General features: G+C 38.2%; 1 protein-coding gene across 1 annotated transcript in view; it reads right to left on the reverse strand.

The window, feature by feature from the left end:
- The window catches only part of MTMR9 (myotubularin related protein 9), a 47,032-nt gene that overhangs the window by 14,623 nt on the left and 17,106 nt on the right, over positions 1-15,303 (reverse strand). The window contains exons 4-8 of the mRNA XM_054498592.2: positions 12,099-12,272; positions 10,706-10,923; positions 7,435-7,596; positions 2,079-2,220; positions 254-474 (exon numbers count right to left, since the gene is read on the reverse strand). Coding sequence (XP_054354567.1) covers positions 254-474; positions 2,079-2,220; positions 7,435-7,596; positions 10,706-10,923; positions 12,099-12,272 — 917 coding nt within the window. The remainder of the gene's footprint in view (positions 1-253; positions 475-2,078; positions 2,221-7,434; positions 7,597-10,705; positions 10,924-12,098; positions 12,273-15,303) is intronic.

Raw genomic sequence — 15,303 nt, forward strand, 5'->3', positions numbered from 1 at the left:
GTTGCCCCTTAATTCATGTATGGACTAATTTTAACCTAACAGAACAAAGTCTAGGACATACTCTCACCTAGCATGAGATTGTCTCATAATAAGAATATACTTCAGGTCATTTAACTTATAATTAACTGTAGCCTCTACCTTTTTATCAATAATTTTAATATAGAGCCAAATTGTGGTCTCCTAGATTTTGACTACTTAGGAAGTAGCCAAAACAACGGAAAAGGAAAGGTCCCCATGTGAGCAGTGTACTCACCTTTCACTTTCGTTGTTGCCCAGAAATGTTCCAAACTGTGAGGCATAGGCATGCTCAAAGAGCATGATGAGGAAATTCTCATTAAATTCAAAAGAGCAGGGAAACTGACGAAGGATCTGCCACACGCAGTCCAAGAAGAGAAGAAATACAGGAGCCTCCCACTTCTGCTTGGTGTTACAGTAGGCTGACTGTGCACAGCGCTGCTGGAACGGGTGACCAGCCTAGGGGGAAGATGGAGGCGTGACAGTCATATCCTGGTGAGATCACATGACACAGCATTCTACCGACACCACTACACACAATTCCAGTGACACTCCTAGTACCTGGAACATCATCTAATTAGGGTAGCTGTTGTACAGATTAATGATTTCTTGGTATAAAATAAATAGTTGCAGCAACTAAGGAAAAAGACACACTTCCAAACCCTTAATGAGGCTGTGCAGCTAAGGTGTGACCACAGGAACTGCATTGCCCTGGGAATATCCTATGGAAGAATAATGAACTTAAGTAATAATAAACTTACAAAATAAACCTTTCTAGGTCTACAAAATCTGGAGCAAAGTCAAAGAACATAAACTCAGTACAAACAAAGAAGAATCATCACCTCCGTCTAACACTGTAGATTGTGTTGTACACTAAACAAGCCTCATCTTAAGTGGACACAGATATGGAACTCTGGTCAACTTTATAATGTCAGCTCTGATAGTAAATCTGTAATTATATATGAAAAGTTATTGTGTTCAAAGATCTTTATGAGTACTTTTCTACGGAAGATAAAGCTGTCCTTAATTACCCTCTTCTCCCAAAATGAACAGCAAGAGTCTGCCATCTACTGACCAAAGTAAATTTAAGACTCATTTACCTGTCTTGTTCAGAACCCAAATGCTGACCTTAACACAAATCATACTTTGCTAGGAATTTCACAGATCTGCTTTGTCTCTGGGTCCTTCTACTACTGTATGTGACAAAGGTAATGCCATAGAAATTTTACAGTGGTTCACAGAATTTTGATATCCATTAAAATAACATATAAATCAGTCAGTCATACTCGTTTGTCTACTATGCGTCATGAGGAATATAGCTCAATAGACTTTCATCAAATATGGAGCATAAACTTAGGATGGTCTGACTTAAACAGAGGTAAGGTCAGTTGTCAGGCAGGGTGGACATGGTGTACGTAACAGCATTAGTACATAATAAATGTGAATTGTAACCAGAGGAGCAAGATATTCTTTTTGCCAGAAAAATGTCTGCTTTCAAGATATGTAAGCATTTGTGTTCAAGTACAATTATTTACCAGGTTACACAGTAGAAACAGACTGAAAAGTAATCTCTGTGGAGGATATCAATCCCTGTTATGAGTGAGACCTTTATTTTGGTAGCCATCCAACTTTACATGACTCAGTTTTATCTGTGAAAGAAGCTTCACAGGGTGGAGCAGCACGAGCAAAAGGCAGAAAGGGTTAAAGTGCTTTCCTCGCAACTACAGGCCCCACTCCCTCTTCCCCGACTGCTTATGTCTTTGATCCGTCAAGACCCAGCTTCTGGGAGACCACACTATGCTTCCCATTCTTTGTATTTCTCCTATATGTGACAAAGCACAGCCAACAAGAGTTTCCCAAGTGAAGGAAGTGTCAAGTGAGGAATACAGGCAAGGAGGCATCCAGAAACGAGGAGATGACAGATTAACTGGCCTGCAGGAAATTAAACACACAACTTAGAAATTTTAATCAATCAAAATTTCACACATTATGTCAGCTACCACACAAACCAGGATCACAGCATCAATGAGCAGTTCCTCTGTGAATCAAACAGCTCTTCTCACCTGCAGCCACTCTCTTTCAATCAGGGCCTCAAAACCACGAATGGTCCTGCTTCTTGGCTCCAAGATGATCTGGGCCAGGGAGGTCACCTGGAGTGTGGAATCAGTTCCTTCTGTTCCGTGAATCAATATTGATGCTCCTTCCCTGAAAGGAAAGTCAGGGAAGAGTACAAATGGGAAATGCCCAACATGGTCAATGAACTCTGTTAATAACAAGCATTTATTGAGCACAACATTTTAGTCTACTGGGTTCAGTCTATTCAGTGTATTGAGTATAACATTCTGCTCTGACTTGTAGAGTTCAGAATCTAAATCTCAATCTAAGGCATACGATAGATAAGTTTCTCTTGGGAAAAAATATGACTATAATGAATCTCAAATTTCACATGGCAAGACCTCTTTAAGTTATAACAAATTTCACAGAACCTTTTAGCTGAATTTTTCTTTCCCTTTACAAAACCAAAAAGCAGCTCTTATCACAGAAGGCATTTACCCTTTCTGCTTTAATCGTTGGTTAAAGCCTCTTCTCATCAAACCTACAGACATACACTAAAATTATTTTTCTGAGTTTGACTCTACCTTTCCACCATCAGCTGACTATAAGGACACCTTCATAAACTGTAATTCAATCTGGAAAATGAGACCTAGACCACACTTTGAGAAACATGACAACAGGAAAAAAACAAATATAAAACTGTCAATCTAGAAAGTCAGTGGTAAAGACACCACTGCATCATGAGACTCAGAAGTGTCTGGGACCCCATTATTCTAAAAAGAATGAAAGAAAACACCAAAACTAAATTTACTACATCTTCTCCCCTCCCCTTCTTCTACCCTTTCTGTTGAAACAATGAAGGAAACTTTGGAAAAAATAAAAACCACCACCTTCACACAAAAGCTTCAGGTTTGGTTACTACTGTCAGTTTTTACCCACGTACATATATACTACATACAGCTTTAATAAGAGGCAATTTCCTCTATTCTCACTCTTATTCTACAATCGTAGCCTTCCATGTTTGTACGTCATCTTCAGAACTAAGATAATAACAGTCGCAGGCACAGCTCGTTCACGGAGCTTCCCTTGGTTGCTCTTCACAGATATTGCGTTTTCCATAAATGGGAGATTTGCAGCTATCCCACGTCAAGTAAGTATGCTGGCACCCATTTTCCAACAGCATGTTTTACTTTGTGTCTCTGTCTCATTTTAGTAATTCTCACAACATTTCAAAAGTTTTCATTATTATTACAACTGTTACGGTGATCTGTGATCAATGATCTTTGATGTTACTCTACTGCAAGTTTTGGGGGCATCAGGAACCACGTCCATATAAGACAGTGAACTTAATCGACAAATGCTGTGTGTGTTCTCACTGCTCCACTAACCAGCCGTTCCTTTGACTCTCTCACTTCAGGGAGACACTCTATTCCCGGGATCACAACAATATTGACATTAGGCCAGCCAATTAATAACCCTACAATGGCCTGTAAGTGTTCAAATGAAAGGAAGAGTAGCATGTCTCATTTTAGATCAAAAGCTAGAAATGATTAAGCTTAGTGAGGAAGGCACGTCAAAAGCTGAGACAGGCCAAAAGCTGGGCCTCCTGCACTAGTTAATCAAGTTGAGAATGCAAAAGGAAAAGTTCTTGATGGAAATTAAAAGTGCTTCTCCAGTGAACACATAAATGATACAGTGACACAGCCTTACTGCTCACATGGAGAAAGTCTGAGTGGTCTGGATAGAAGATCAAACCAGCTGCAATATTCTCTTAAGCCAAAGCCTAATCCAGAGGAAGGCCTTCACTCTCCTCCATTCTACAAAGTTCTATGAAGGCTGAGAGAGGTGAGGAAGCCGTAGAAGAAAAGTTGGAAACTAGCAGAGGCTGGTTCATTAGGTTTAAGGAAAGAAGCAAACTCTCTTGTTAGGGAAAAAATGCAGCTGGTGACTTTAAGCTGAAGCCAGTGATTATTTGCAATTTTGAAAATCCTAGGGGCCTTAAGGGTTATGCTAAATCTACTCTGCCTGTGCTCTATAAATGGAACAATGAAGCCTGCATGACAGCATGTCTGTTTACAGCATGGTTTACTGAATAGTTTAAGTCCACTGTTGAGACTTACTGCTCAGAAGAAAAGATTTCTTTCAAAACATCACTACACACTGACAATGCACCTGGTCACTTAAGAGCTCTGATGGAGAGGTACATGGAGATGAATGTTGTTTCCGTGGCTGCTAAAACAACATCTATTCTGCAGGCCATGGATCAAAGAGTAATTTCAACTTTCAAGTTTTATTTTAAGGCTATAGCTGCCCTAGCTAGTGATGCCTCTGATGTTTCTGGACAAAGTAAATGGAAAACTTTCTGTAAAGAATTCACCTTTCTAGATGCCATTAAAAATATCTGTGATTCACGGGAGGAGGTAAAAACATCAACATTAACAGGATTTTGGAAGAAGTTGATTCCAGATCTCACGGATACTTTGAGGGGCATAAGGCTTTACTGGAGAAGTCACTGCAGATGTTACAGAAATAGCAAAAGAACTAGAATTAGAAGTGGAACCTGAAGGCGGGGCATGGTGGCTCATGCTGTAACCCCAGCACTTATGGAGGCCAAGGCAGGAGGATTGCTTGAAGCCAGGAGTTTGAGGTTACAGTGAGTTATGACTGTGCCACTGCACTCCAGCTTGGGTGACAGAGGGAAAGACCCTGTCTCATAAAAAAAAAAAAAAAAAAAAAAATGCCGGGTGTAGTGGATCAGACCTGTAATCTCAGCACTTTGGAAGGCTGACGCAGGAGGATTGTTTGAGCTCAGGAGTTTGAGACCAGCCCGGGCAATAAACAGAGACCATATCTCTGTTAAAAATTGAAAAAAAAAATTAGCTGACTGTGGTGGTGTGCACCTGTAGTCCTGGCTATTTGGGAGGCTGAGGTGGGAGGATCATTTGAGCCCAGGAGTTCTAGGCTGCAGTGCACCGTGATCCTGCCATTACACTCCAGCCTGGGCGACAGAGCAAGGCCCTGTGTCCTAAATAAATAAATAAATAATTAGGAGCCTGAAGATTTGACTGAATTGCTGCAATTTCATGACAAAACTTGAAAAAATAAGGAGTTGCTTCCTATGGATGAGCAAGAAAAGTAGTATCCTGAGATGGAATCTACTCCTGGTGAAGATGCTGTGAAATGACAAAAAAAAAAAAAAAAAGATTTAGAATACCACATCAACTTAGGTGATAAAGCAGTGGCAGCATTTGAGAGAACTGAGTCTAATTTTGCAAGTTCTACTGTGGGTAAAATGCTATCAAACGGTATGACATGCTACAGAGAAATCTCTCATGAAAGGAAGAGTCAATTGATGTGGCAATCTTCATTGCTGTCTTGTCTAAGAAATTGCCACAGCCATCCAAAGCTTCAGTAACTACCACCCTGATCAGTCAGCAGCCATCAATGGGGAGGCAAGGCCCTCTACCAGGGCCAATAACCTCAAATACCAATAAAGTATTTTTAAATTAAGGTATGTATATTGTTTTTTTAGACATAATACTATTGCACAATTAACAGACTGCATTATAGTGTAAACATAACTTTATATGCACTAGAAAACCAAATATTAATAATGAATGTGACTCACTTTATTGCGTGATTTGCTTTACTGTGGTTTTCTGGAACCAAACCTGCAACATCTCCAAGGTGTGCCTGTGTGTAATATCCTATTAAGTGATGAACTGCAATTTACTTAATCCTATAGTTGGACATTTAGGTTATGCCAATTTTTGTTACACTATAGATGATGTACTCAGCTTTTTGTCTTCTGTTGAATTCTTTGGGGGTTCTTAATTTAAAAGTAACAGATTCCTTGACGTCACTTATGGTTAGGTTAACCCCATTCTCAGGATAAAACCTAATGACTAGGCTGAAGGGGATGAGCATGTACTTTAAGGCTTCTGTGCATGTTGCATATGTACCTTAATTATCTGTGGGATATTCTGAATTCAATTCATTTAAAGTCTATTTTTATGTTTTCAGTAATTAATTATAAGGGCAAATTTGTATGGAGGTGAAAATAATAGGCTAATATATATCAGAAAAAGGGACCCAAACATGGCAAAATAAACCAAAACCCTGAACCTTCCCAAGAGTCTGGAAGTCTCTGTCTTTAAGGCGGCCAGCTTAAACTAAATGAAGGTGAGATCACGAGAACTGTTCTGCATTCTGCACTGAGGGGTGTCTCAATCTGTATCATCGTGTTATTACAGCTGCAAATTGAGACAATGTGGTGATAACTGTTTATTACAATTCCTGTTTCATAAAAAAAAACCGAAGCCTCTGTACTCATAATGTAAGGAGAAATCTGGTAAACTTAGGTTAAAAAGAAACAAAACCCTCAGTATTAACAAAATCACTGTGTAACCTTGGTCTTTAATTCCCACAGTTTATTAGCTAAATGGGCTTCACCTAACGCCTAAAACAGAAAGAACAGGGATGCCTGGCAATCTTGACCCCAAGGGACTTTACCTGTTGATGGTTCTGTTGCTAACTTACCAAATGATTTCAGCAACCCATTCTATTATGAATTTCTCTCTAGCCATAACAAACTAGGTATATATTTCCCTAATTTAGAAGCATCCATAAAACAAGTTAAAGTCTCAAAGAAAAGTGCCATCTATCCATGTGGCAATAATACTTATACCTACCTACTGTTTCAGTGGAATCCCCTTCTTAAAAAGGGCATTCTAAGCTTCTGCAAGAATTTATGCCAATCCTTCTGCCTCTGTTCAAGTCTTCTGCCACAAGACTCAAGGATTAGCAACCTTTAACTGAGTGAATAAACTAAAATCACTTCATATACTCAACATCACTACCATTAGGTGTTCTCAACTTGAGATCCAGATGTAATGGCACATATCAAGTAGTTTGAAATAAGATATCCCGGAGATTAGAAAGGATCATTTTACTGTGTAACAAAATTACATGTTTCCTTTCGCTGATATTTCAAAAGTAAGGAGGTAAGTTCGCTCCTCTAAGAAAAAATAAGAAAACTTCCTTTCATTCTATTTCACAGTTTAAGAAAAAAATTGGCAAATTCATGATTTAAGGGTGTAATAGAAAAAAAAATAGGTCTATTAGTACTTAAAAATTTGTGTCATAGAAGACATGTATATGTACATGGTTCATATTTATTAAACAAACATTATCTATTAAATGCCAGATGCTAGGCACACACCTCATCAATAATGGGACGGTGTTGACTAGCCTACACAGTAACTTACCGCAAACTTTCACATAATCTATAAAAATATGTCTAGATAAACACAAAGTCTAGTTATCAGCGCACGTTCCGCTCAGGAACGCTGAAATGCACTTTACCTGTCGATGCACTGAGCCGCTAGGCAGGCAGTTGTCAGAATCTCTTTGATGTGAGTCAGCCAGTTAGAGGCCTCCAACTTACTGAGCCATCGGTCCATGTTATGTGTTTGGTCATTACAAGCTTCCACAAGTTTGATTAAGCTCTCCTGAAGAATGTGATACCTTTTCAAAACAAGAAAGTAAAAAATAACAAACCCAGAAAATAGAAAGATAAAAAAACCAAACCAAAGATTCAGCCTCCAACATATCTAAGAGCAAAAGTAGTTCAAAATACTATAAAAATATTTACCCTGCTATACAGTAATTTCAGGATTAAAGGTTGAAAAACTAATATTTAAACATTGTTGCAAAGGCTTAAAATGCCTGCCATGGTAACCTATTCCTTTAAACCCAGTTCACATACCTGGATTATCTGACTATAGGAGAGGCCAGAGCCCTGCGTTTCATGACAGGTCAGGAGACACAGCACCACTTACATTTGCAATCCTGTTCCCACCCATCTAACATTAGAGACCCAGTGCCATCAGCAGCCTTACCCAACCCAGCTTGGATCCCACTGTTTTCTAGCTACAGCTCCCATTCACCCACCTAGAGACACTTATAAATCACTCTTTTACGGTACAAACAAGAGACTATAGGTGGAGGAAACCGTGCAAAAATAGGTTGATATGGGGAGAAATTATATCTCTAAAGTCTTTGACTTAGGAAAATATAAGTAGATGTAGCAAATCTGTTCAGTGTAGCAACTGCTGATCTACCTGCAGAGGAGCTGGCCTTGTGGTGATGAGACCACAGGGCTGGTTCAGAGAAAGACTGCTAGTGAAAGGGACTCTTGCAGGCCTCCAAGAGCACAGCTTTCGTTTATCAAATACAAAGGCTGGCTGTTCAAAAAGAAAGATAAAACTGACAAACCCTTAGCTAAAGTTTCTTTCACTAAAAACAGAGAGAAAAACAACGCAAATGCATACAATCAGAAACAAAGACGATATTACAACTGATATCACAGAAATACAAGGGATCATAAGAGACTACTGTGACCAATTACACGTTAACAAATTGACTAGATAATCTAGAAAAAATGGATAAATTCCTAGAAGCATACAACCTACCAAGACTGAGTCATGAAGAAAGAAAATCTGAACAGACCAATAATGAGTAAGGAGATTAAAAAGATCTCCCATCAAAGAAAAGCCCTGGTGCTGATGGCCTCACGCACTACCTGATTTTAAAATATGCTACAAAGCTAAAGTAATCAAAACAGCTTGGCACTGGCATAAAAACAGACACATTGACTAATGGAACAGAATAGAGCCCAGAAATAAATCCATGCATTTATGGTAAACTGATGTTTGAAAAAGTTGCTGAGAACATACAATGGGGAAAGGTGTTTCTTCCATGAGTGGTGGTGGGAAAACTGGGTATGCACATGCAGAAGAAACTCAACCCTGACCTCACACCATACTCAAAAATCAACTCAAAGTAGATTAAAGACTTAAACATAAGACCTGAAACTGTAAAAATCATTAGAGGAAAACATAAGGAAAAAGCTTCTTGACATTGGTCTGGGCAAAGATATTTTGGATATGACCTCAAAAGCACAGGCAACAAAAGCAAAAATAGACAAATGAGACTGCATCAAACCAAAAAGTTTTTGCACAGCAAAACAATCAACAGAGTAAAGAGACAACCTATGGAATGGGAGAAAACATTTGCAAACAACACACTGGATAAGGGGTTAATATCCAAAATATCTAAGAAACTCAACTCAACAGCAAGAAAACACATAACCTGATTAAAGAATGGGCAAGACCTGAATAGACATTTCTCAAAAGAAGACATACAAATGGCCAATAGGTATTTGAAAAAAAAAAATGCTCTGCATCACTCATCATCAGAGAAATGAAATTCAAAACCACAATGAGATATCACCTCACCCCTGTTAGAATGGCTATTACTAAAAAGACAAGATTTAACAAGTGTTGTCGAGAATATGGACAAAAGGGAACCCTGTACAATGCTGGTGGGAATGTAAATTAGTATGGCCACTGTGGAAAACAGTATGGAGGCTCCTCAAAAAATTAAAGATGAAACTGCGATAAGATCCAGTAATCCCACTTCTGGGTAAATATTTTGAATATCTGAAATGAAATCAGGATCTCAAAGAGGTATCTGCATTCCCATGTTCACTGCAGTACTATTCACAATAGTCAATATATGGATTCAACCTAAATGCCTGTCAATGGATGAATGGATTAAGAAAATGTGGCACAATACACAATAAAATACTATTCAGCCTTAAAAAAGAGGGTAGGCCAGACAGAGCGGCTCATGCCTGCAATTCTGGCACTTTGGGGGACCGAGGCAGGCAGATCACTTGAGGTCAAGAATTCAAGACCAGCCTGGCCAACATGGCAAAACCCAGTCTCTGCTAAAAATACAAAAACTAGCCAGGCGTGGTAGCAGGCACCTGTAGTCCCAGCTACTTGGGAAGCTGAGACAGGAGAATCACTTCTACCTGGGAGGCAGAGATTGCAGTGAGCTGGGATAGTGCCACTGCACTCCAGCCTGGCTAGAGCAAGACTCCGTCTCAAAAAAATAAAATAAAAATAAAAAAGAGGGGAAACCTGTCATTTGCAATAGCATGGATGAACCTGGATGACATCATGCTATATGAAATACGCCAGGCACCCATGCACAGAAAGATAAACACTGCATGAACTCACTTATATGTGGAATCTAAACAAGTTAAATTCATAGAAACAGAGAGTAGAATGGTGGTTGCCAGAGGAAGAGAAAGTGGCAGGAAGGGTCGGGGTAGGAGGGACACAGATATGGGGAGATGTTGATCAAAGGTTACAAAGTTTCACTTAGGAGGAATTAGTTCTGTAGGTCTATTGTACAGCATGGTAACTGTAGTTAAAAATAATATATTGTATGCTTGAAAACTGCTAAGAGAATAGATATTAAATGTTCTCACCATCCAAAAAAATGATAACTACGTGAGGTGATAGGTTAATTCACTTAATTTAATCAGTTCACAATGTATATGTATACCAAAATAGCACAGTGCACATCACAAATACATATAATTTTTATTTGTCAATCAAACCTTAATAGAGCTGACCAAAAAAATGAGAAGATGGCTAGCCAACCATTGACCCTAAATTAATGCAGAGGTTAATTTGAGCACTTGTGATTTTCAAATGGCTAAGGGCTCACCCACTATAATTAGCTTCTAATAAGAGTCCTTACTATCTTTGGAATCTTTTACCTCTCAATGGACTTATGAATTCGCCTCCACTGGGGATAATGAGCTTCTTGTTCAAAGCCACCTCCTTTGGCTCTAGCTTGCTGAGCCACGTTCAGGGATCGGGTGTCAATGATGTAGCCACGCTTTCCAGCCCTGAGGGTAGCATTTATCAGCTTTTCGTCTTCCTTGCACCTCCTCCCATTTGTGCCAGTGAGTGGCTGACCACTTCGCATAATTACCTAGAAGCACAATAAAGCTGAAACTTCAACAGCAGTTGCTTTTAAAGTTTCTGAAAACAGAAAGAAATTAGCTAGATTAAGAGTATCTCAAAAACAATTGTGTTACACTCTGGAGATGGATTTGATCCACAAACAAAGAAATATTTGCATGTATTGACAATAGTTAATAACTGTAAAAGATAAGCCTTAAGCTTTTACACAATTTCTCTGTCTCAAAATACTGTCACATAATAAATTATATCACCTCTTTAAGATAAAATATTCCAGTTTATTTAGTGTGTGAATCAAATACCTGTAGACCTGGCCCTGTAATAAAGACAATAATGGCCTATGAGCCAGTAAACCTTGACTTCAACTAAACGTACACAGAGTTGGCAGGTTTTAACAAGAATTATAAGAAGTAAAGGCACCAGTGGCAAAATTTAAAAGTTCAAACACTGTTCTCATTGTTTGGGAAATCATTTTCAATACCTCAGAAGCTGACTCTCTATTATTTATTCTCCAATGGCCTCTACCATCCTTTTCAGTATTCCAGGATTTAACTACTTGTTTCTAAAAACTACCCTACCAACTATTTATCTGGAAATGTTTACTTTTGAAACTTTTCTCTAGAAATCAGTGTCTATTATACTAATCTCTTCCCTGGTGAATGGTTTAGAGTTCTTTCAAGAGACCACCATTACAAGGTAGTTATCTTAACTCCTTGTTTAATCCTGACTTCAGTGTTTACTAGAGTTGTGACTAAATGACATGAGCATCACTCTTTTCACCTTTGAAAATAAATACGTCTGGTCCACCTTTCACATGGAAAGTTGTTAAGAAAAATTCAAGTATTTTACCATTATTCTGAGCAGAGAAATTTCTCATTTTTCTACCAGAAGAATGTTGCTGTAAGCATCAAATAAACACTAGTTTCCTTTGTATAGTGTCCTGGAAATAAAGCTATCAGGGCTTTTATACAGCTGAGCAGGATCATGGAAAGAATTCAGCATCACATCCTCACCACAGAAAACACCCTACTCCTGATTCCCTAAAGCTTACATGAAGGAAGCCCTTGTGGTGGAGACCTGGACAATCATTTCAGTGAACAGACAGACAGAAAAAGGGACCATTTCTATGAAAAGATCCCCAACCCAAGCCTTTCAGTACATCAAGCAGTAGTGCTGTGCACTTACCATCCCATTTTTTTTGTGATAATAGCTTAGTACTGGGAAGCGCCCTCCATGTCGAAATGTAGCTACCTTCCGAAGAGTTTCATCATCAATGGATTTGGGCACTGTGACAATTGGTGGGTAAGAGGGACAGACAGCAAATTCCTTATTGACATAGCTTAGCCTCCATTCACTGGTCTGAAAAACACAAAATACTTCAAAGCTAAGCAACTATCTCAATATCACAAAATTATCTGAGAAATTTTAAAAGACCTTAGAGGTCAACTTTCACCGATGAAGAAGCCATTTCTCAGGAATTTAACAGGAGGATCTCTAGCTTATATGTAAGTAGCTGCAGAGAAAAGGAGCTCTATGGTTCAGGGCCAGCTTCCTGCATTGCTAGGTATCACCAGTTCCTAGAAAGTGCTTTCTCACACTGAGCAAAACTTGTTGCTCTGTAGCTCCCTCTATTGGTTTTTACTGCACTTTCAGACAACACGGTACAAGTTCCCTATTTTACACGGTATCCCATCAAATGTTTGAAAGACAGCTGTTCCTCCTTAGTGTTCCATTCTCCAAGTTAAATATATTAAGCACATCCACAATTATCATGGCCAACATCATCCCACTCCTTCCTTTTCTGGGTCCCATTTAGTTTGTTAATGATCCTCTTAAAGCACAAGTAAGACTGTAAGACTCCAGATAATGCATCCCCAGAACAAATGAGAACACAGCTACTATCTATATCAAGTCCTTTGTTCCTTTATTTTAAAAAAGGTAAAAAATGTACTAAGATTGGTAACACCTTTCTTAAAACAGTAACAACTCAATACTAAGGAAGGTTAAGCTTAGGAGTCAATGAAATCATTTCAAACTGAATAAACTAAGGACTAAAAGTATACAATATAAAACTATCAAATGACAACTTATTTTAAACATCAGAACTGAAAACAGCTTGAAGACTGTCAAAAGGTTTTACAATAAAAAAAAAAAATCAAATTATATGTAAATTTCAGTATGTTCCGTATATCTAAGTTGGCCTAACCATGGGTTACAATAGCAGGAAGATAAAGCTAAAAAGTATGTTAGATGTACTAACAGACAAGATTATTACTTTTAAAAAATGCTTTTATAAGATACAGTATCACATTTTTAATTAAATTTTTTCACTTTTCAAAGTGATTTATGTTACCAGTTTAAAAACATAGTTTCTAGGCTGGGCACAGTGGTTCACACCTATCATCCCTGCACTTTGGGAGGCCAAAGCAGGCAAACTGCTTGAGTCCAGGAGTTCAAGACCAGCCAGAGCAACATGGCCAAACCCCAACTCCACTAAAAATGCAAAAATTGGTCAGGCACAGTGGCACACACTTGTAGTTCCAGCTACTTAGGATGCTGAGGTGAAAGAATCACAGGAGCCCAGGAAGTCGAGGCCGCAGTGAGCTGTGATAGCGCCACTGCACTCCAGCCTGGGCAATTGGAGTGAGATTCGGTTTTAAAAAATAATAAATTAATTAATTTTAAAAAACACAGTTTCTAAAGATTTATTATTTTTAAAAAAATGTAGTTATCTGTTCCTTGCTAGTCCATCCCAATTTGCTTTCCCCAAAGGCAATCATTTTCAACATTTTTAGCTTTTTTGGTGTTTACCTTTACATTTCTAAACAACATGATAATACTGTTATTTCTTGAATTTTCACTATGATATATTATTTATTGATTTCCTACTCTGGAGAATGACAGGGCTCTCCATTAATCTGCAATGCCGCTTCTGTTAGTCCAAATGTACTGTGATCTCTATCCTGTCCCACTTGTCCACTTTAGTAACTCCTATAGCTTTTAAAATAAGTTTGGTGTCTAGTAGGCCAAGTCTCTTCCTCTCACCTTTTTGCTCTTCAAAGAGTAACTTGGCTCCTCTTGGTCTTTTGGTCTTCCGTGTAACTTTTATCAAATTCAATGTAAAAACCAACTGGGGTTTTTATTAAGATTGTATTGACTTTATAAATCGGAGGGAATGAGTTACATCTTTAGAATATTCAGTCTCTCTATCCGTAAGTGTATTGTCTCTCCATTTGTTTAAGCTTTTAAAATTTTTTCCACAAATTTTTATAATTCTCTCAATAAAGGTCTTACTATCTTTTCTTAGATATATTCCTAGAAACCCAATAATCTTTGTTGCATTTTAACTGCATCTCTTCAAAATTGTGTTTGGTGTAGAGAAATGCCTATGATCTCAAGATTCTTTCCTTTTCCTATGTAGACAAGCATATAATCAATAAATATTGACAATTTTTCTACCTTCATTTCAATCCCTATACCCTGTATTTTTCCTTCTTGTCTTATTGAGCTGACTAGGAGTAGTGATAATGGACATCCTTGCCTCATTCTTGAACTTAGAATGATACAAGATTTGCTTTCATTATGTTTTTCGTTTTGGTAGCCCCCCTTTATAAGATTAAATAAGTTTCCTTCAAATCCAACTCTAAGAGCTTTTATCATGAATAGATATTGATCAAATTTTTTTCCTCTGTTAATCTAACACCATGCAGGTCATTTGTCTTTTAACTTTGTGGTATTTTCTTTGCTTTATTGTTCAGTAGCTGAACAACAACATGTCTAAAGATTTTTTTATTATCTTGTATGGTATTTCCTGGGATACGTCAGCTTAAGGGTTCAATAACTTTTACTGATTCTGGAGAATTATCAACCATTATGTATTTGAATTTGAATATTGTCTTTCTTTCTTCTATCATCATCTTTTTTTTTTTTGGTCTTCTTCTTTTTTTTTTTTTTTTTTTTTGAGACAGGGTCTTGCTCTCTCACCCAGGCTGGAGTGCAGCGGCATGATCACTGCTCACTGCAACCTCAACCTTCTGGGCTCAAGCAATTCTCCCACCTCAGACCCCCAAGTAACTGGGACCACAGACACACGACATCACACCTAGCTAAATTTTTTCATAGAGATGGGGTTTCGCCATGTTGCCTAGGCTGGTCTCAAACTCTCTGAGCTCAAGTGACCTGCCTGCCTCAGCCTCCTGAAGTGCTAGGATTATAGTTGTGAACCACCATACCCAGCCCCTATCATCTTTTATCCTAAACTCCCATGTAATAAATATTGGATCTTCTTCCTTTATTATGCATGCACGTGTCTAACCTCTGTTTTTCCATCTTCCTTCTCTGTTCCGTATTCTGAGTAATTATTTCAGATCTATATTCCAAATCACTTATT

Source organism: Pongo pygmaeus, chromosome 7, assembly GCF_028885625.2.
Source record: "Pongo pygmaeus isolate AG05252 chromosome 7, NHGRI_mPonPyg2-v2.0_pri, whole genome shotgun sequence".
Lineage (NCBI taxonomy): Eukaryota > Metazoa > Chordata > Mammalia > Primates > Hominidae > Pongo > Pongo pygmaeus.